This window comes from Apodemus sylvaticus, chromosome 7 (genome assembly GCF_947179515.1).
Source record: "Apodemus sylvaticus chromosome 7, mApoSyl1.1, whole genome shotgun sequence".
Lineage (NCBI taxonomy): Eukaryota > Metazoa > Chordata > Mammalia > Rodentia > Muridae > Apodemus > Apodemus sylvaticus.
In genome coordinates, this window is record NC_067478.1 from 48,395,643 (window position 1) to 48,418,107 (window position 22,465).

A 22,465-nucleotide genomic window follows, 5' to 3' on the forward strand; every position below is an offset into this window, starting at 1 on the left:
TGTATTTTCATCTCCCTATTTTTCTACAACAATAAATAATCACTTTATTAGGTCTTGCTTAAATTACCTTCCTGTTGGTGTTGCTTGTTCCTTCCCAGGCCCTTTAGTGAAGCAGGGGGAAAACTAACTCATGCCCATTGTCTACTGAGATCTCCAGTTTGCCTCATATCACCCATGATTCCATTGTTGCCACATTGCCACTGCATGACCTGCTCACCCTGGGCTCTGACCTAAGGGTTTCCTCTCTTGCATGAAAGAACTTACCTCCTCCACACAACTTATCCAAATTCTCCTCTCCTCCAAGATCTATGACTTACCTTTATACTGCTAGGACAAACCACCATGGACAAGACAACTTATTGAAAAAAGTATCTAAGTGTGCTCACAGTTTCAGAGGGTGAGTCCATGACCATCATGGTAGGGAGCATTGCTGCAGGCAGCCATGGCACTAGAACAGCAGCTGAGAGTTTGCTTATAGCTTGAGGCAACAATCACAAAACAAAGAGAGGAAGAGGGACGTGGAAAAGGAGATGAAAAGAGAGACGGGGAGGGGAAGGGAAAGGGGAAGGAAAGGAAGAGAGACAGAGACAGAGAGAGTGAACTAACTAGCTATGACCTGGGCCTTTGAAACCTCAAAGCCCACTCCCAGTAACATACCTCCTCCAATAAGGATACACCTCCTGATCCTTCCCAAACAGTTCTATCAACTGTAGACCAAGCATTGAAATGCATGAGCCTACGGGCACCATGCTCATTCAAACCACCACACTCCAGGTGAACTCCCAGGTCCCCACAGTATCGTCACAGCCCATCTAAGGCTGAAGCCTATCTTGAACTTTTTGCTCTGCTTAGTACCCACCTTCTTGCTAAACATTTTCTTCCTTCTCCTGCTTTCCTGTGAAAATACAAACTCCTTGGCAGCAGGCCTCATGTAACACTCTGCATGTTCTCTGCAAGACAGAAGAGCTGTCTCCCGTTTTCTTAATCAAGTGTGAGTGCTGAGCTACTCACACTCGCTTCAACAAGGTATTGTCGGGAGGGACTGCATGGCCCAGGAAAGGCTTCAGGCTGCACTACTTCTCTTATTCACAAGAATATTGTAAAAAGAATTAACAGAAATATTCTTGGCCAGTTTAAATGTTGGACTGAGTACTACTTTCAAAAAAGCCTTAAATGCTAAGAGGCCACACACATGAAATGATATCCACAAAACATTTTAATTCATGATAGAGAAACATGAAAAATTATGAAAGGTTCACCTCTCCCAGACAGAGAAAGAAATTCTATTCCTGCCTGAGCATGTAGCATTATTAATGAAGAGTAAGAGACTCACACTCACAGTAGCTTCAGACACCAAGTCAGGTAAACGGAAAAGTTCTCTTCCACATAAAACCATTCCAAGAAGAAAAGAGAAATTTCTCTCTCCTCACTAGTCCATAATTCTGCCAATTTCAAATGACTTTTAAATAAAAGCCAGCACAAGAACCAGGTATCCCAGATTTCCATCCAGAGCTTCTGGCGGGTAGCACAAATTGCCAGCTTAGAGGAAGGATCACACTTGACAGAAGAGGATAAGGATGCCATCCAAGAGAGCAGCACACACTGGGATGCTCGTCTGTAACTGAGCGGTGCCCATGGTTACCACCCCTCTCCTCCTCTTGCTCAGTTTCTTTTTCACAGCAACTTGAAACAGGGAGAGCCCAGTGGTTCTGAGACTTCAGCATAAAAACTAAGGCCTATAAAATTAAAAGGAAAGGGATTTGTCCAAATCATAAATGCCACAGTGTTTGACATTTAAATATCATCTCCATAAAAGTTATTTGTTAAGCATATAGCATAATACCAGAAAAATTGTAAAAATGGCTGATTTCAAATTCCAGTAAAATTTAAGTTTATATTGTCCTGTATCTACCAATATACTCATCCACTGCTAAAACTGACATTTATTTTCCTGTTTACACCAATTTTATTAGCATATATTAATCAAATTTAATAGTTTCATTTTCATATATATACATGTATATATATATATACATGTATATATATATATAATGTACTTTGACTATTCTCTTTTTTTAAATTAGGTATATTCTTTATTTACACCTCAAATGTTGTCCCCTTTCCTGGTTCCCCGCTCCCCTGAAAATCCTGTAAGCCATCTCCCCTTCCCCAATCAACCCACCCCCACTTCTCTGTCCTGATATTCCTCTATACTACAGTATCAAGTCTTTCCAGGACCAAGGGCCTCTCCCCCATTTGGTGTCCAACAAGATCTCTACCAATGTGTCTGGGGCCATGGTTAACTCCAAGTGTACTCTTTGGTTGATGGTTTTGTCCCTGGGAGCTCTGGAAGTACATGGTGACTCATATTGTTGTTCTTCCTATGGTGCTGCAAACCCCTTCAGCTCCTTTGGTCCTTTCTCTATCTCATCCATTGGGGACCCTGTGCTCAGTTCAATGGCTGACTGAGAATTCCTCCTCTGTATTTGTCATGCACTAGCAGAGTCTCCCAGGTGACAGCTATATCTGGCTCCTGTCAGCAAACACGTGTGGGCATCCACAATAGTGTCTGGGTTTTGCAACTGTATATGGGATGGATTCCTAGGTGGGGTAGTGTCTGGATGGTCTTTCCTTCAGACTCTGCTCCAAACTTTCTTTCTGTATCTCCTTCTGTGGGTATTTTGTTCCTCCTTCTAAGAAGGACTAAAGTATTCATACTTTGTTCTTCCTCCTTCTTGGGTATCATTTGATATGTGAAATGTGTCTTGGGTATTCCAAGCTTCTGGGCTAATAACCACTTATCAGTGAGTGCATACCACAAGGGTTCTTTTGTGACTGGGTTACCTCACTCAGGATGATAGTCTCCAGTTCCATACATTTGTCTAAGAATTTCATGAATTCGTTGTTTTTAATGGCTGAATAGTCAAGAATTGACAAATGGGACCTCATAAAATCACAAAGTCTCTGTAAAGCAAAGGACACTGTCAATAGGACTAAATAGCAACCAACAATTTGGGAAAAGATCTTTACCAACCCTCCATCTGACAGAGGGCTAATATCCAGTATATACAAAGAACTCAAGAAGTTAGGCTCCAGAAAACCAAATAACCCTATTAAAAAATGGGATACATAGCTAAACAAAAAATTTTCACCTGAAGAATATAGAATGGCTAAGAAGCACCTAAAGAAATGTTCAACATCCTTAGTCGTAAGGGAAATGCAAATCAAAACAACCCTGAGATTTCACCTCACACAGGTCAGAATGGCTTAGATAAAGAACTCAAGAGATGGCAGGTGCTGAAGAGGTTGTGGAGAAAGAGGAACACTCCTCCACTGCTGGTGGGATTGCAAGCTAGTAAAACCACTCTGGAAATCAGTCTGGCGGTTGCTCAGAAAACTGGGCATAATACTCACTACCAGAGGACCCTGCTCTACCACTCCTGGGCATATACCTACCCAGAGGATTCTTCCACATGTAATAAGGACACATGCTCCACTATGTTCATAGCAGCCTTATTTATAATAGCCAGAAGCTGGAAAGAACCCAGATGTCCCTCAGTGGAGGAATGGATACAGAAAATGTGGTATATTTACACAATGGAATACTTTGACTATTCTCATGTCATGCCTACTCTCTCTCCCACTGGTCCTCCCAGACATCCAGTGTTTTGTTTTTCTGTATGGGAAGTATGTGTGTATGACTGTCTGTCTGTCTATGTGTCTGTGTGATATGAATGTATGTTTGTGTTTGTGCAATCGTGCTCACCTGTGCTAAGTATGTGGAGGTTAGAGGTCAATGTCGTCTTCACAATTACTCTCTACTTTTCTTTTAAAACATGGTCTCTTACTAAAACTTGAGTTCTCTATTTAAATTTAGGCTAGGCTGGCTCATGAACCTGCTAGATCCACCTGTCTCCAATACCCAGTGCTGGGATTATAGGCCCATATCTCTGTGCCCACATCTTATATGAATTCTGGGGAATCCAATTTCAGTGCTTGCTCCCCAAGTACTTAGCCCATGACCCATCTCACAGTCTCAAACATCCATCTTTATTGGTCTGAGTGCGTGGCATGACAGTAGAAATGGCAATATTTTAAACATTACTCTTCCTGGAATTTTGGAAAGTGTTGGCATGACAGAGATGTGCAGGTGGTAGTGTTGTCTCTGTCCAGTCTAGATGGCTCTGTAAGAACCAAACACCAGCCATTGCTTTCCATCTTCTTTCATGAAGCATAAAAAAATTATATATCATACTAGAAAAGATACTATCAGTTGAAACCTAACAGATTAGAGAAGCAAATCATTCAGTGAGATCCAAAAGCTAACAGCACCACAATTCCTTTCCACTATTTCTGATTGGTAATGGGCTGATGCTGTATAGGCAGACAATTCTGCCACTGAGACCTTGGGTCTGACCTTAGAATATCTCCCACATTGCCATCCATGGATCTGAAGTCTGACCTGCAGCTTCCTGGCTGGTTATCACTGTATACTACTGTTGTGGAAAGAATACAGAGATCATAAACCTGTATCATCCAGAAACTAATTCCCTCCCACTCCTTTAACTACAACAGTTCTTTATTAGATAAGCACATGCAAAGGAGTCTGAGATATGTAGGGAATATCCTAGCATTCAATTATATCATCTATTACTTTCTATACCAAGAACATTGTATGTGCAATGAGACAGTAAAACATTGGGACACAGGTGAAGTTCAATTTTGCCTACTTAGAAATATCCCCCACCCCAAGACCACACAAAGCCAAGAGGCTGAGAGGAATCAGACATAACCATTCAAAGAAGTTGTTTGAAATTTCCTTCAATTATTTAATATACAAATACTGTATACAATGTATAAATTTCAATTATTTAATATACAAATACTGTATACAATATACAAATACATATTAAAAATAACTAATAAAGAATAGATAAATCTAGATTACAATATGCTCTTCCCCTAATATTTAGTCTATATATAGTATAGGCAAACTCAAATGTAGGCCCCTACCATCATGTTCCTCTCTATCACCACTATTTTCTCTTCTTTTGTGCTAATAGAAAAGATGAGATAGTCTCCATGGAGACGCTGGGACCACCTACTGAAGCCCCCATGTTACCCACAGGTAAGTTTGGATCTCATTGCATCTTTTTCAAACCATCATGGAAAAGGTACTTGCAAAGTCCTCCTTGACAAAAGCTGGTAAAAATCATGATGCACCTTCTCATTTCTAGAACTTTAGATTCTATTGCTAAATATTCATATGCATAACAAACACTGCCTGATAAGGACATTTAACCATAAATACCTTTCAAATCACTAATTTCTCAATAATTTCTGGGGCTAGTAATATAGCACAGTCAAGAGTGCTTGCCTAGCTTGATACCCTGGGTTCAATCCCTGCACCACAGAAAGAATAATACCAAAGTTCTATTTTCATGGATTTTGCCAGGTATTTTCCCAAAATTTTATTTTAATTTAAATAATAAATCATCAATCAAATTGGCAAGCTCCTATCTCTGTGCACATTTGGCAATGCTGAGTATAAACTCCCTTAAGTATAAAACCTCTCAAGTGTTTTTTTTTTAACCTTTTTATTGTGTGAGTGTGTATGTGTGCATGCCTTGTATGTCTGAGTGCAGGCTGGTACACGTGGTGACCAGACGATGACTTTGTAGCATGAGTTCTCTCCTCCACCTCCACATGACTCCAGGGATCACACTCAGGTAATCAGGCTTGTAAACAAAGTGCCTTTATTTGCCAGCCCTAAATATAAATTTTAAATGTTTACTCCAAATTAAGGATAATAAAAATAAACGTAATTTTATATTTATTAGATGTTTAAAATTTATTTTTCATGTATTTTAGAATGGCATATCTGCCATTCTAATAATACTTTAGTGAGTATGATGGATAATACAGGCCTATAATCCCATTACTCAGGATATTGAGGATGAGAAGATCATAAGTTTGAAGCCAGCCTGGGCTATATAGTGAGTTCAAGATTAGACTGAATAACATAGTGATACAGTGTGTTAGATATAAAATGTATGTCATAAGGAGTATTTTGCAGGCTGATCTATGTACATGTATCATGTGTGTACAGTGCTGATAGGAGGCTAGAAAAAGGTGTCCAGCCACCAATACATTCTATATTGTTGTCTAATTTTTTAAGAAAGCTATTTCTGACTAAGTCTAAACCAACTGATCACAACACTATTGTCCTTGAACATTTCTAATAAAACTTAGAATAAAATAGCAATACACATAGATTAAAATGAGTTATCCCTTGAATAGAACAAGAAAGGCCCTTACTTGGTATCAGTAACTGTTTCTAAATGTTTTCCAGGGACCTGAAATTGTTTTTGTTGGTCTGTAAAGGAGTGTTTTAAAGAGTGTCCCGAGGAGCTAGAGAGATGGCTCAGTGGTTAAGAACACTTGGCTCTGACAAAGCCCACATCGGTAGCCCACAACTCACTATCACTCCAGTGCCAGAGGATTCAAAGCTCTCTTCTGATGGCTGTGATCAAAAGACACACTAATGATGCACATAGCATATCAGTCAAAATACTCATAATAAATAAATAATAAATAAATAAATAAATAAATAAATAAATCCCAAAACAGAAAAGTAAAAGGGTAATTGATAGTATCTTACTGTTCTTTCATCTCTTGGAGTCCTTGATCTAATTTTAATAATTAAACCATACTGATTGTTAAAGCAATATGCACTCTAAAGACGAGTAATATTCTAAGATAATATTCAGAACAAATTCAATGTAAATACTTGTCTTTATACCCTATAAAGAGTCACAAAGAGAAACATTAATCAACTCTTCATTAAACAAGTCACTTAACTGTACCACATTATTATAACCTCAAATTTTGGCCCCATAGGAAATAACTAAATGGATACTGAAAGTGTAACTTAATAGGTTTTTTTCAAAAAACATATTATGGAATTTCTGAAAAAAATTAGTTTAGAATGCATTTTTCTAGGGTGACAGAAAAGACATATGGAATTATGGAATCTTGACATTGCTCTAATTTAAATTCTTCTCATCTTATTTTTTCCTGAAATCTCTCTAATTTCTACAGATGTTTCCAGCATGTCACTGGGGCCCTTCCTACTTCCTCCTGATGACACAGACCTCAAGGAGATTCTCAGTGTCACCCTCAAAGACATCCAGAAGCCAACAACAGTAAGAAGATCTGAGTTGGTACAATTTTTTTACACACATGTCTGGTCTTTTCTTTTTATGTTCTTTTTTTCCTCATATCTATGTCTATGTGATGTGCATACATATGCCTATATGCATGTTCACCTGCAGGAGGGCACAGGAGTGCAAGGATTATGGGCAGGCTATCATGCTCAAGGATTATGGGCAGGCTTTTCTTGGATTCTGGGAACCAAGCGCCTCAGACTTCATGCTTGCACAGCAAGCACTAACAAGCTGAGTCAGGTCTCTAGCCTTGATTTGTTTTCTTCAGTAAACTAGGGAAAGGGGTGGAAGGACCAGATACTCTTAATACTGTATTTTCATCACTCAGTTTATCTCAGTGTCTTCTTCCTATTCACTATTCTTATATCATTCTAAGGAAGGACTGAGAAAATAAATAGGTTGAAAATTAGGAGAAGATAGGGGGAATTACAAAAACCAAGATGGAACCCTTCTCCCCTGTACCTAAGAGATACCATGTGTAATAGGTGTTGCCAAAGCATTAAATTAATCAATCAATCAATCACAATCAATTCACTCACTCTATACCAAAAGATAAGCCTTGTTGACAGCTTATATTAGTCTCTATAATGTCATATTAGTATTAGTCTCTATCGTGTCACATTAGTATTAGTCTCTATCATGTGCAGCATAAGTATATCAATTATGTTTCAAAATTCTTCACATCAAGCCAGAGAAAAATAGAAAGAGTGATCTAAGGCTAAAAGGCTATATATGTAAGAGATTAGCATATAGACTTGTGCAGCTGTGAGAGGTATTTAGTATATCAAAATAGGAAGTGTTTATCCTTCACACACACACACACACACACACACACACACACACACACACACACACACACCTAAAAAAAAAACCAAACTAAATCTAGGCAGTGCTGAAGCAGAGAAACATGGCCCTCGTTACTTATAAGAAGTGGAGCTGGCGACCCAAAGAATGAGGAGCCAGAACTTGCAATCTACAGGATGTTCTTTTCCTTTGTCCCCATCCTTTCAACCTCCCTCCAAGGCACAGGGCAAGGAGAAGGAAAAAATTCCAACTTACCAGCTCTGCTTGAGAAATCCTGACGAGCAGCCTGCTGGCCACTCTATGTGGACAAGATGGCAGCTGAATTTGCTGAATTTGCTGTGAACAAGCAAGAAAAATAATGTGCTTTGGGGGAGAAAAAAAATCTGCCTCACCAACATGGAAAGTGACATTAGGAAAAAAAGTATTTTGTAATTCAAAATATTTAACATAAAATTTGTAAGCCAGGCAGTGGTGGTGCATGCCTTTAGGCCCAGTACCTGGAAGGCAGAGGCAGGTGGATTTCTGAGTTCATGGCCAGCCTGGTCTATAGGGTGAGTTCCAGGACAGCCAGGGCTATACAGACAAATCCTGTCTTGAAAAAAACAAACAAGAAAATTGTAAGATGACTAGCCTTTCTTCTCCCTTTGTTCATACTGCATGGGTCCTTCATCCTTCAATATCTGATGTAGGTACCTCCCTCTGTGTAAATACTCCCCTATCTTTCATCTGGCATCTGGTATCTGCCATATCACCTGAAGAGCATCTTCTACCATCTATAATTATGACCCATTCTTTTACTTAGAAAATATTTTTACTCAAGTTCACTGATGTGCCAAGACTAGAGATGAACAACAACTATCCAAAGATAAGCAAGATAGATCCTGCACCAAGGAACATATATGCAGTTATATATGACAGAGTACCTTGAGCATTATGATTAAAGATGGTAAGATAAATTACTAAGACAAAATGGTAAGCCAAGACAGATTGTAGGGGCATACTCCTTAGACTTGCATACTCAGTGAGTTTTGTGCATAATTGCCCCTTTGGTTTTGCTTTTAGGGATTATGTACAGTAGAGAATTGTGCGAACCAACAAGACTTGCAGATAGAGAGAGGACAACAGGCAACTGTAGAAGTAAATGCCAAACAACAAGAGAGAGAGAGAGAGAGAGAGAGAGAGAGAGAGAGAGAGAGAGAGAGACAGAGAGAGAGAGATAGAGAGACAGAGAGACAAATAGAGAGACAGAGAGAGAGAAGCTGTTCCTGGAGGTTGGAGCATCTTAAATAGACTCTCCAGGAGGAAAAAAAGCATACAATGTAGAGCCTGATTAATATAGCAGTCATGGCTGCAGAGTGAAACTAAAATTATTCAAGCAAATTGGAATAAAACTATAGAGAATATTAAAAGTACAGAAAAGGACTCCAGGTTTAAACCACAAGTAATAGAGAGTCTCTGGAGGTACTCAGTGAGAAGAATTTTTTTTTTAATCTATCTTTTACATGTGGACTATAAATAGAACAATTCCCACCCCACCCCCAGAGTCCATAGGAGGAGAAGGTGAACACTGAACCAAAGAGAACCAAAGAGCACAGATTCCAGTCGTATCTAAGGAATCAGCTTTAGCGAGCTGTTATACAGAATACTGACCATAATAAGTAGAAACCACATCATATACTTCACAGTTGCTAGGAGGATAGATTTTATACACACACACACACACACACACAAAGAGGTTTTTTAATTTGAGATGCTGGATGTATTAATAAGCCTAATACAGTCTCTCCAGACTATAAACATATATCAAAACACAATGTACCCTATAAGTATCGACAATTATTATTTGCTATTGAACTCTTGTCCAAGGCCAAGAGTTGAAGGCCAGATGTAACTATATAGCAAGTTTCAGAATAGTTTGGGAGGCGATGAGACTCTGCCTCAAATAAATAAGTAAATACAACATGAGCAGTGCCTTGGCTAGCCTGAGCTACAAAGTGAGACTCTAACACAAATGAGAAAAGACATAACCAACCCACTGGCGCTCCAGTACCTTGTCTTGCTGTGTCTCTTACTACAGTTCAGAGGCAACGCATAAGTCACAGGACTTCTATTCCAAAACCACCTGGACCTTCACAGTGCGATTCGTGATACAATGGCAACATATATTATATAATATTGCTGATTGTGTGTTCTTTACATTAATAGAGCCCCTTTCATTGTTGTTGTTGCTGTTATTGTTGTTGTTGTTGTTGTTGTTTTTAACCCAGGAAAGTAAAGCAGAACCTACTCGTGTATCTGAATTCTCATCCGAGGAGAAAGTAGAATTCAGCATCTCTCTGCCAAGCCACAGGTTCAAGGCAGAGCTCAGCAATTCTGGGTCCCCATACTACCAGGAACTGGTGGGACAGTCCCAACTACAGGTGAGTGGACCATCCTGTACACCCACATCCCAAGTCATGGCACCATATGAGAACCAGCAAAGTATTATGTTGGCTATTAGCTCCAACTTCTTGTAACGAGGCATCCATTAATAACCACTAAAAAGAAAACTACTACTACATTAAGTTCCAAAATATTGGGGCAAATTATCCAATCTAGCTTTTCCATTGGTCAGTGTTATTTATGCTTAAATAATCTTTAATTTTTAATAAATTTTATATTCATTTAACTAAAAGCCACAAATATTCTACATATGTAAATTACCATTATGATAATGATTCATAAGCAAATACATTTCCAAAAATCCATCAAGGTATATATTAAATGCTTTCATCTTTTTGTACATCAATTATACATCAGTAAAACTGATTAAAATTTTAGAAGATTAACATCAAATGATCACCTAGGTACCAACTAGAGAATCTAATTGATTGAAATATGAATTTTCAATTCATAATATTATATCCTTTACTAATTTTTCTACTTCTGCAACTTGAAAGCTACAACTTGAAAGGCATCTATGTTTGCCACCACACCACCAATGCTACCTTTACAATTTCATACAATTTAAATATATGACATTAAGTGGATATAATTTAAATGAATATCCATCAATTACTAGAGCAAGAAGTAAGCCAAGATAACTTCTATCTTTGAGCATTATCACACCTCTTTGTCTTTGGCTGAATTGAAATGTTTTTTAACTCTCTGCAGGATAACTCCAACTGTGACGTTGAATATAGCATATGGATGCTGAGGAAGCAGTTGAGAATGGGGAGTAAAAAGACAGAAAGGGCTGTAGACATGATCAGGGTTGTGAGAAAGTGTATACCAGGTAGAGTGAGTCTGTCACAGAGGCAGCCAGCCTATTGATGGCCTCTGGAGTGGAGTTAAGAGATGATTCCCAGACCTATAAAGCTACTTGCAAGTCTTGCCAAGATCGCCAGGGACACAGCTCTCCTGAGTCATCTCCACAGTTGGAGTAGACTTTTTGGTGATGCAGCTGCACTTGAGGTGCCTCTAGTCCTATAAATAGCCCTTCACATAGACCCCTGTATGTAGGGAAAAACGAGCAGGGCCTGCGAACCCATGTAGGGATGATGGGTATCTGCTGTGTATCTGCTGTGTATCTGCTGTGGAAAGCTGCCCGGCTAGTGAGGGAAGGTCTTTTCTCAGAAGGCAGTGCCATTCTGGAGTGGGCCCTAGGTACCTGTAGGGGAAGTCTGGTTGGGAAGAGTCTTGGTCCTTTCCGGTGGCTGGAGATGCTGAGGCCTGTTTTACTGCTCCTACACAGTGGGCTTTGATAAGAAAAGACAACCCATGGTTTCAAAAATTTATTATAGAGAAGTAGGAAAAGAAAAAGAGAAGGACAAGTAAAGAGAGAAAGAAAAGATAGAAGGGTGAGAGCTGGCCATGACCACGTAGAAAGAGGGAAGGATGGGGAGAGAGGGGGAACAGGGGGGCAAGAGAGTAAGGGCAAGAGAGGAAAAACAAGAGAGGGAAGAGGGGCCAAGAAGCCCCTTTTATAGTGGGCTGGGTTATCTGTTGCCAGGTAACTGGGGGCTGGGTTACCTGGATGTAGCCAGGTGACTGTGGAGGTGGAGTCCAGCCAGAACACTGGGCCTGGCCCTATATGTGACTGATGGCCACAGGATTATGGAGTTGAGGAGTCAGGAGTATGAGACTGAGTATCTGGGAGCACGGCTCACTGGTTCTGTCCCTTGTAGAATATTCTACTGGTTCTTCAGAGTAAGCCTCTATCAACCAGGCCACAGACCGCCTTTCACGATCCCACAGAATTTAAACAGAAAAAAACAAAAAGCATTGGTTCACCAAGTTGAACTTGGTTAAAACTATTCCTTTGGTCTGCTGTGAGTTCCATATATGGAGTGAACAGAAGTAAGTGTATGTATTAAGTCATCAAGACCAAGAAGGCAGCATGAACAAATAGTAAAAGTAAGCAGAAATTTCAAATAGTTCATATTTCTGTCAATTAGAATAGAAGAGAGTTTCATGGTTTGAATATGCTTGGCCCAGGGAGTGGCACTCTTTGGAAGTGTGGCCTTATGGGAGTAGGTGTGTCACTGTGGGCATGGGCTTTAAGACTCTCATCCTAGCTGCCTTGAAGTTAGTATTCTGCTAGCAGCCTTCAGGTAAAGATGTAGAACTCTCAGCTCCTCCTGCATCATGCCTGCCTGGATGCTGCCATGTTCCTGCCTTGATGATAATTGACTAAACCTCTTAATCTATAAGGCAGCCCCAATTAAATGTTGTCCTTATAAAGCGTTGCCTTGGTCATGGTGTGTGTTCACAGCAGTAAAACCCTAACTAAGACAGAGAGTTGGTAATGAATGGATATAAGACAAAGCTAAAAAGGAAGGCCAGGTCTTACCATGGCATACATATGTTCTGAAATCACCCTAACTTTTCAAGGATTTGCTAAAGAGGGTTTTAAATACCAAATGGAACAAGTAACAAACACTTCATTAGTTCATTCTGCTTAATAATCCACGTCTAAGTACTTGTGTATGGTTCACTGCAGAATCCTTCACTTTCAAGCCAATATAAGTGGTACTTTATAATTATTTGACTTTCTGATGATGATGAGAAGGGTGAGAGGTAAAGAGGGCTTTCTGTATATGTCTCCTCTCTAGGTGAGACGTGAGCACTGAATTCTCAAGCTATGAGAAGCAGGGATCCTTTGCTACGTGACTATAGGCTCCTCCCTAACTTGGTAATTCTATGAATACCTAAAACATCATAATTTGACTCCATCTAACTGTAACCTTCCTAACCTTAACCCTAACATTAGCCTTAGCTGACTGTTCATCACTGAAGGAAGTCAGGCCAGGAACCCAAGCAGAGCAGGAATCTGGAGGCAGGAGCTGATGCAGAACCCAAAGAGGGATGCTGCTTACTGTCTCGTTCCTTATGGCCTTGCTCACCCTACTTTCCTGTAGAACCCAGGACCAGCAGCTCAGGGTTCTCGAGGAAAGTACAGTGAGCAAGCCATAAGGCTCTCCCATCACCATGCACGATGAGCTAACCCTCTCCCATCAGTCACGAGTCAAGACAATGACCCACAGGCTTACCTACAGCTCAATCTCATAGAGGTGCTTTCTCCACTGAGGCTCCTTCCTCTCTGATGACTCTAGCTTGTGTCAAGTTGACATAAAACGGTCAGTAAAGTATCATTTCCTCTTTAATGAGAGAGGAAACTGAAGTGGAAGGGGGTTAATTAACATCCCCACCAAACACAGCCATTGCTGGGCAAAGAGTTGATCCCAACCCAAGTGAAACATGTTCCTTTAACACTACCCAATGCTGCTTATTTTTCTCAAATTAACGTTTATGGAAAAGGGGTAACTGTATCATCAATTTGCCCTCTAGCCCCTGAAAAGCTAACTAAGCAAAGACGTCTATGTCATGTCCAACTTTGCTCCAAAGAGCATCATCCTTCAGGCTCTTTCTTCACTCCACCATTACATAAGGCCCAGTCCTCTGCTGGTAGCGCCTGTCTGATCCCTGGCTCCTGAGTAGGACCACTCCAAGGCCTGCATTGGAAACCCAATCAGCGTGCCCCACCCATTGCTTGTATTAACACAGTCATTTGGGCCTCATCAGGAATTAATGGACAGTGCTTTGCAGTCATTTAATTTCCACAATAAACCTAATGAGCAATTTAATACAAATGTCAAAAGGAATTGCTTGGTTGTTGTCTGAATGCTTTCTCCTGTGCAAACATTCAGGAAAGCTCAGCTGTAGCTGCTTTTTATAGCCCCGTTAACATACATTCTGGCAGAATCAGGGAGACCCCTGTGCATTTGGTATTATTAATAAGGTTAAGTGGGCACTTAATTAGCAATTTAGTGGCTAGTGGTTCATGATTGAAAGGGTCCCCAGTAGATTACTTAGCAGAATTAACTGAAGGGTTTTGTCATCGTGTCCCTAGACACCATATACACCCTGCGGTGCAAAGCTGATTCTTAATCAAACTCAGGTTCACAAAGAGGGCATGGACAAAAACATAAAACAACCCTGCATTAAAGGCTTGTTGTGACACACTCCTAGAGGGGAGGAGGAGAGCCTTCCCAGGCACAGCGAGGGCAGCTTCTGTGAATCTGCTTCCATGCTTCACTGACGGCTTGCACAGTAGGCTAGGGTCTCTGTAAAGTGAATACTTCATATCCTTATAACCTGCTGCAAATATGCTGCACACCCTTGAGCCTTCACCCCCTAAATTCACTGGGGTTCCACAGCTGTTCCCACAGCAGGCCTGACCTATGTACAAGGACCTTTCCTGTAGCCTCCCAAATAAAGCCCAGCTCTGTGGAACCTGGCCTACCTTTCCCCCAGGTTCTTCTCTGTTAAGCACATTACAGGCACACAAATTTATTTCCCTAGGTCTCCTCCCCATTTCTATCCCCATCCCCTTCCCCACCCCCAACCCTACCCCCACAAATCACAATCGGGACCATCATCCTGCCTCCCCCACCTAAGTTATTTGTAAAACTATCTAAAAGCTGGGTCTGCCCTTGGAGAATCCATGCTATGGGGGGAATTGGGAACTAGTAACCCAATGGAAAAGTAGAAAATAAAATAAAATAAAATAAAATAAAATAAAATATAAAAGTCCCTGACTGTCTGCCAGGCACATGTTATTTGTCTATCATTCCTTACTGGTACCCAGTGGCATGGACATCAGTGTTCTGTCTTGATCAAGAAAGAGATCACGACCCAGAGATTAAGCAATAAACCCAGGAGTTTGCAGCTAGAAAGTAATAGCACCAATATTTAAACCCAGCCCTACACAGTATCTCCTTACCACTCAGGCTAAGCTACTTTTATCACCAGAGTTCCTATAGGTTCAGGAAATGAAAACTATTTTTAATATGTGCACAAGAAAACATAATTAAAAGGTAAATCAGTCTGCTGGAAAAAAAAAAAGACTTTTTCCATGATGCAGCCCAGAGCCCCAGAGAAGATTGGGAATTATCTATGAATACATCACTGGTACAGTGCTTGACCCTAGAGATACAAAATGGCAGTGATTTTTAGATTCAGTGGGGATGAGCTTAGAGAATGAAAAGATGAACTCAACTTATCAAGCAATATTTTTTTTTAGTTCTTTCTGTGTGGGTGACAAGATGGTAGATTCTAAAAGCAAGGGAGATAAAGATGGATAAAGAAGACTCCATCCCTAGGCCAAAGGGCATGCATCTCCTAGAGCTTGGGTGACACACTTAAGAGATGTGCCCTGGCACAGAGAAGAAACCCCAATCTGAAGCTGAGTCTGGAGTGCTCACATTTTAGTAGAGAAAGGCTTAGGGGAAGTAAGTAGTCACTGTGCAGAAGATGGGGGTACTGCGGTATGGGCCAAGGGGAAATAATCCACAGGTCTCTGGAGAAAGAGGTACACGCTATAAATGGGGAAGGGCAGAGGTCAGCTTGAATTCATTGGGAGGCAGACTATCAGCAACTGCTCATTGGGATAATGGCAGAAAGAGGCACATCTGACTTTTCTGTTTCTGTGAAGAGACATCGTGAAAAACACAACTTATGAAAGAAAGCATTTCATTGTGGACTTGCTTACAGTTTCAGAGAATGATTCCATGACTGTCATGGTGTGGGGCATGGCAAGATGATGCTGGGGAGCACGACAGCATGGCACTGGGGCAATAGCTGAGAGCTTTCATCTTATTCACTGGCAGCAAGCAGAGAGAGATAGAGATAGAAACAGAGACAGACAGACAGACAGGCAGGCAGAGACAGAGAGGTGCAACTGGAATGCTGTGGGCTTTTGAAAGTTCAAAGCCCACCTCCTCAAAGCCCAACTCCTAGGAAAAAAGCCACATTTCCTCCAACGAAGCCACACCTCCTAATCCTTCCTAAATCGTCCACCAGCAGGGGAGCAAGTGTTCTAACCCAAGAGCCTGGGGGACCATTCTCATTCCACCCACCAAAGTGTGAATGGTAAGGAGTGGTGCAGAGTCAGGAGAGTGTTAAGTGACTTCCTGAAGAACTCGACCTCATTCCACAGGCAGTGTGGTCAGTCAAAGGATTTTTGGATGAAAAGCAACAATATGGAGCTTGGAAAAATAATTTATAATACACATACCAAGAAGAGGAGGCGAAGAAACAGGGAAGAAAACTCCTGTTCTCCATCTGCACCCCGACATACATGCCAAACACATGGGGGGATGGGCACGGACTCAATTCAACAGTGCAGCAAAGGAGGTTGGTAGGACTGCTACGGGAACAGTACTGGCATCACGGAATTTAAACAGAAGTTAGTTACCATTGATGAGAGCCAAAGAGAGAAGGTGTGTGCGTATTTCTGCCTAGGATTTCTGTCATTACCTTGCCAATGAAGAGCTCAATTCAGGACCTTTTGGAAAATTCCACCAGACCCCTCCCCTCCAGAAGGGGAAGGCTAATTAACATTCCGCAGCAGGATGGATCACCTGCAGGTGCGGGAGGCCTAGACCAGGTAAACACATTCCACAGGCCAGACCCATGCTACCCCAGTCCTCAAAGACCAATCAATTTAAAAGTCACACTGTTCTGGTTGTGCCTAATGGCTGTTGCTCTGAAAAACTGTATAAAGACTGACCAAATGGGCTGGGGAGGTGGGGAGGGGGAGTGGGTGGCCATCTCTCCTTCCAGTGTCCTTCCAGGACGACCCCAACGTGTTGAAACAATAAATCCCTCTTGCTTTTTGCATCATTCCTGGCTCCCCGTGGTTCACTCAGGTCCCCTACCCCTCCCCACCCCCAACCATTCCTGGTAAGCTAAGGCTCACCAGAGTCTTACACCTGACATGTGGAAGTCAGAAAATAATGCATATTTGAGGAAGAAAACTCAAGACTGGGTCAAAGATGACTGAAGCCATGGGAGAAAATCAGATTGGGGGGAGGGGGGATGAGGGATCAGAAAGAGGCAGGAAAGAGGACAAGGCTGGCCTTGCTCTCCTCCCTATTGTCCTACTCAAGCTCCTCTACAGACAGCTTTGCCTTCCTCTCAGACTTGCTTGTCTTGGAGGAAAGCTGGTATGGACAGTATGGACTGGTTATAGAATAAGAAGGAACAAGGTATGAAGGCTGGGGGTGTGAATTTGCAAGGTCTTTACATGTAAAGGCTAAAAACAAGAATTTCGTGGAGCAAAGAAAACTTAACCGGTAAGAGAAGAAGAGGGAGCAAGCCAAAGGTTCTGCCCTCCTGCTGTGAAGGAAGCATTGGAGAGAACCACCTACGCCTGTGGAACCACAGGGGGCAAAAATGGGGCAGTGAGGCCGGGAGGAGCCAGGAAAATGATCCTGATAGCAAGCCTCATTAACAAGTGCAAATTAAGAAAACTTGGAAAAACCTATGCAAGTCTAAAAACAAATCTAATTGATCACCATTTCACTTTTTTTGTTGTTGTTTTTTTGTTTGTTTTTTGTTTGTTTGTTTTTATGGATTTGGTTTTTCCGAGACAGGGTTTCTCTGTGTAGCCCTGGCTGTCCTGGAACTCACTCTGTAGACCAGGCTGGCCTCGAACTCAGAAATCTGCCTGCCTCTGCCTCCCAGAGTGCTGTGATTACAGGCACGCACCACCACCGCCCAGCTGCCATTTCACATTTAATAATACCTTTAGTGCCATATTTTTCAAATCCTCTAATTCAATTCAGAAAACATTAGCTTATTACTATTAGCTATATAGAGGGAAAGTGTGTGTTGCTCTTCGTAAATTAAAATGCTGTAGTTAAAAAAGGTTCGCACAAAACTGTCTCTGAATCTGTTTTGCCTGTCTGTGAGTCCTGTCCTTCTAGAGTCACCTTGTAGGGCCTCAGTGGGAGATTTCTGCAGTGACTTGAGGCCTCAGGAGGGCCCTCTCCTTTCTCAGAGGAAAGGGAGAATGGGGGAGGGGCTGTGTGAAGGGCAGACCGAAGAGGGAACCTCGATTGGGATGTAAACTGAATTAATTAATAAAAAAAAAATTAAAAAGGCTCCCGCCAAAAACCATCTTAAAGTATTTCATATTTTATATAGCATAACTTTTAAGGCATCTATGGCTTTGCAGCTAATAAACAAAATATTCTCTAGGCTTTAGAAATATCTGTGAACAGAGGGAGTTTGACACGTTTTGTTGTTTTAGTTTTTTGTTCTGTCTCCTAACTGACTCATCAAAAGTGTTTGAAGGTTTTGTTTGCTGTTTGGTAAGATCGGAGTCAGTGGGACCAAAGAATATTTCATACATTTCTTTCTCTCTGCAGTTGCAAAAGATATTTAAGAAACTTCCAGGATTCGGAGAAATCCGTGTGTTAGGATTTAGGTAAGTAAGAGAATCAGACTGTTCTCAACTTTAATTTTAAAAACAACAAATTTGAAAATCACTTTCCGTGGCCTCCTTTAAAAGTGATATCTAGAGGATTAGACGGTTGCTTCTCCTTCAGTTGTTTAACTCAGTCTGGGAACCTGCAACCTAGGATCTGCAATGCCTCCCAAAGAGCTGGAAATATCGCCCTCTACAGAGCATCTGCCAGTCGTCCTTGGCAATGTCATTAGCAAATCTCTGGAAAACACCAGAGTAAAGACATACCGAGAAGCAGTAGCAATTAACTGCCTTGGTATGGGGTCACCTAGTGTTCTCTCCAAGGCTAAATCTCATCCCCCCTGTTGGCATAAATCACATTAGCCAGGAGACCTGATTTACGGATGGAGGGACTGAAGGAATGGAATCCACAGGAGCAAAAGCAAGACCTCTTAAGCATAGTTTCTTATTTTATCTACTGTATGGGCTCGAGTAATGCTGTATTACTCAAAAAGTAGAGACTTAATTAGTAATGCTGAGGTAAAGCAGAGCAGGACCACACTCTAGCTGGTCTGTAGCCACCTCGCCCGCCCAAAGCACCCTAACATAGGTTCATGGGTTTAAACATAAATTTTGCTTCATTTTTAAAGTTGCCTTTATTTCAAGCATCTACGTGCAAGCTCGGATGGTTAAATGGTATTTAGTGCTAGGGGAGACATAGCAGCCCTGGTGGGAGCAGGACGAATGTCCATGCCTGGGATGTAGGAAGTGCTTTGTCCAAGTCTTCCCGGCTCTGATACCACCTGGTCTCAGAGAGGGAGGAAAGCTTGGGAAGGGCAGCTTACGCCTGGACACAAGGGCTTAGGAGACATGACCAGCTGTGTCTCTAGGCGGCTGTCAGGCCTCTCTGATTCGTATCGCTCCAGAGGAGGAAAATATTGGGAAGGAAAGTGACAAAAGATGGAAATTCTAATATTTACCAAAGCAAACACACTGCTTTGTGTCAAGAGGCCGCTCTGCGGTATCCGACGTGAAGTCAGACGGATGAGAGGATAATCAGAGGTGATGGACACATAGTTTGCATAGATGGCAAAGTCTTCTGGATAAAGTGCCACAGTTAAAGAACAAATTTTTAATCTACAGCTTCAGGAAATGATGGAAAGGCTTCTCCTGGTGAGTGATTAAATGTGTATTATCGCCTCCCTGCGACAAATGAAAATCTAATTGTAAGAAAATCGACTTGAGAGGAGAATCACAATGTTAGGCAGTGAAATTCTCCAAGGCAAAATTTTTAAAGAGGCATGGCTGGAAGCTGAATCTTTCCCACCTGTATGTCTGGTGAGGATTGATTCCCATTTCTGCCCACTATGCTTATGTAATAAGCTCATTCACGTTTTGCCAATGATTTTCCTTCTGTCATGAGGACTTCAGTCCACTGGAAAGTATGTGGGCCAATGAATTCAATAAGCCGTATGCTTGTAAGCCCCACAATATTCGTCATTGTAAGCCCCGCAAGATATTTTGTCGTTGTTACCAATGCTGGAGATGTTCTGGAATAAATTTACTATGAAGGGCATTTCTTTCACAGTGGGTTCAGATGCCCACAGACGATTCATCCCCTATCAGTTAGACACATTGCCTTTCCTTTGTCTCGTTTGTAGAAAAGCTTATTTCTAACTTCATAAATTGCTTGATATGAACAGCCTCTTCTGATTCTCTCAACACAAACTGAAAATTAATTAGGACTCCATGACTGACACAATTTTAAGTATTAACAATTAAAGCGCCACTTTGAGTATTACTTCATTCTTTTGGGAGTGTGGAAAACTATTAATAATTCCTCAATCTAGTGGTAGAGTATATTTCTTCAGCCTGCTGCATAAATGTCCACAGCATCTTTATCTTTAATAGCCAAAATACGGAAACAAACTAACTGCCCATCAACAGAACAATAGACAGTTCTGGAATGTTCTCAATATAGACACATTTCTTGACAAAGAAATAACACTTTTGACATGTGTGACAATAGGACTGTACCTCAAAATAACTGTGCTGAGTGACAGAGCAGACAAGAGTGCATTATGTTCTATTTATATTGAATTCCAAAAAACACAAACTCATCTACAGTGACAGGAAACATCAGTAGTTTCTCAGAGACAGTGGAGCAGAGTGTGAAAGGGAGAGATCACAAAGAGGCAGAGGCAGGATAAATCTTTTATGCTGGTAAATATGCTCCATATCTTGATTGTGGTGATAAATAATTCTTTCAAATTTCCATTTGCTTATGCAAGCATGTGTCAACAAAACAATCTTTAATTGGCAAGAATAAGGTTTTGGCCCAGGAAGCATGGCCACTCCCCTTGGCTTCTTGGGTTACAAACTACAAAGAAGCAAGAGGCAGGTTCTGGATGAATGTCTCTGGTAGAGAAACTCTATTCCCACAAAGCAGGGCCATGTAGAAAGAGAACAGGTTCTCTGTCTCCACAGCAGGAACATGGGAACCAGTCTGTAGCATGTCCATTGTGGCCATGTTATATCAGGGCATAAAAGTGCAATGAATTTGTGGTCCAAGCAGAAATTCCAAAGCCGCTAATCCCATCCATATATAGACTGTCTTCATCAGCAACTGTCATTTGAAATATAAGGAGAGAATATCAAATACAGGTTCTAGACTGGTTACTAAAATGTGTCTGGTAATTTTGATAAAGTGTCTTTCTCAGGCACACACCACTCAGTAGAGTAACAAAATAAAACCAAGGCTGAGGAGAGAGAACCCAAAGTTCAAATCTTGCCTCTGCTGGTCCCAACTGAGTCTGTCTCCAGCTGTGGTTGCCTTTGTTTTCCTGTAAAAATGAGGATTTTGTTGCTCTAAACATTAAATGAAAATACACATAAACTGCTGAGTACATATCACCTACTCAATAAATAGGTGTTTTTCTTGCAAATTTTCATTGTGAAAGGAACCAATCCCTCAAATGATTAGAGCAATTCAAAGAGAAATCAACAAAACACTGGTTCTAGGAGTCAGCCTCAGAGATGTTACCTCTAATGATAAACGAATCCCTTAATGACATTCAGGAAGAGAATCAGTTTGCAGAGTACTTTTTAAAAACATCCTGGCAATAGCCGCCCAAATATAAAATGCATAGAATCTATTTGCAGCCTCTTTGAGGAAGTCAGGCTTTAAAAGAAGACAATAAGTGCATATAACTTTGAACTAAGGCTCAAATCCTGATCAGAAACCCTATTCAATGATGTTTACATCCTAAGACTCATGATTCTTAAAGGTGGCACCCAAATTTCTGATGGCAGAAAGCTTGGGACAAACATGAAGGACAATGTAGAAACATTTTTGTGTATAAAATAATACACAGACAGATTAAATAAATCTCACCAAAATTCTTTCTCCCTTGCATGTTTTCATGATATGTGGTGAAATGAAGACCAAAGAAAGAAGAGGATGGGTAATGTTGATTAATTTTTATTTTTTGGAATATAGTATGAGTCCCTCTGCTAATGTCTAAGCTGGCTTTTTAAAAATAATTTCCACATGTAATGTCTTGAATAAGCCAATGATTTTAAAACTTTAAATGGAATTCATTTTCATTTAGTTATTTAGAAAATATCTCTAGCCAAATCACCACATAATATTAGCAGGTAAACATTGACTTGACCATCTAAAAAGTCTTCTACAAAAATCTCT

At 40.9% G+C, this 22,465-nt stretch overlaps 1 protein-coding gene across 1 annotated transcript in view; it reads left to right on the forward strand.

Annotated features, from left to right (window-relative positions):
- The window catches only part of Impg1 (interphotoreceptor matrix proteoglycan 1), a 141,637-nt gene that overhangs the window by 31,346 nt on the left and 87,826 nt on the right, over positions 1-22,465 (forward strand). The window contains exons 5-9 of the mRNA XM_052189312.1: positions 5,064-5,128; positions 7,102-7,223; positions 10,298-10,450; positions 18,725-18,783; positions 22,206-22,226. Coding sequence (XP_052045272.1) covers positions 5,064-5,128; positions 7,102-7,223; positions 10,298-10,450; positions 18,725-18,783; positions 22,206-22,226 — 420 coding nt within the window. The remainder of the gene's footprint in view (positions 1-5,063; positions 5,129-7,101; positions 7,224-10,297; positions 10,451-18,724; positions 18,784-22,205; positions 22,227-22,465) is intronic.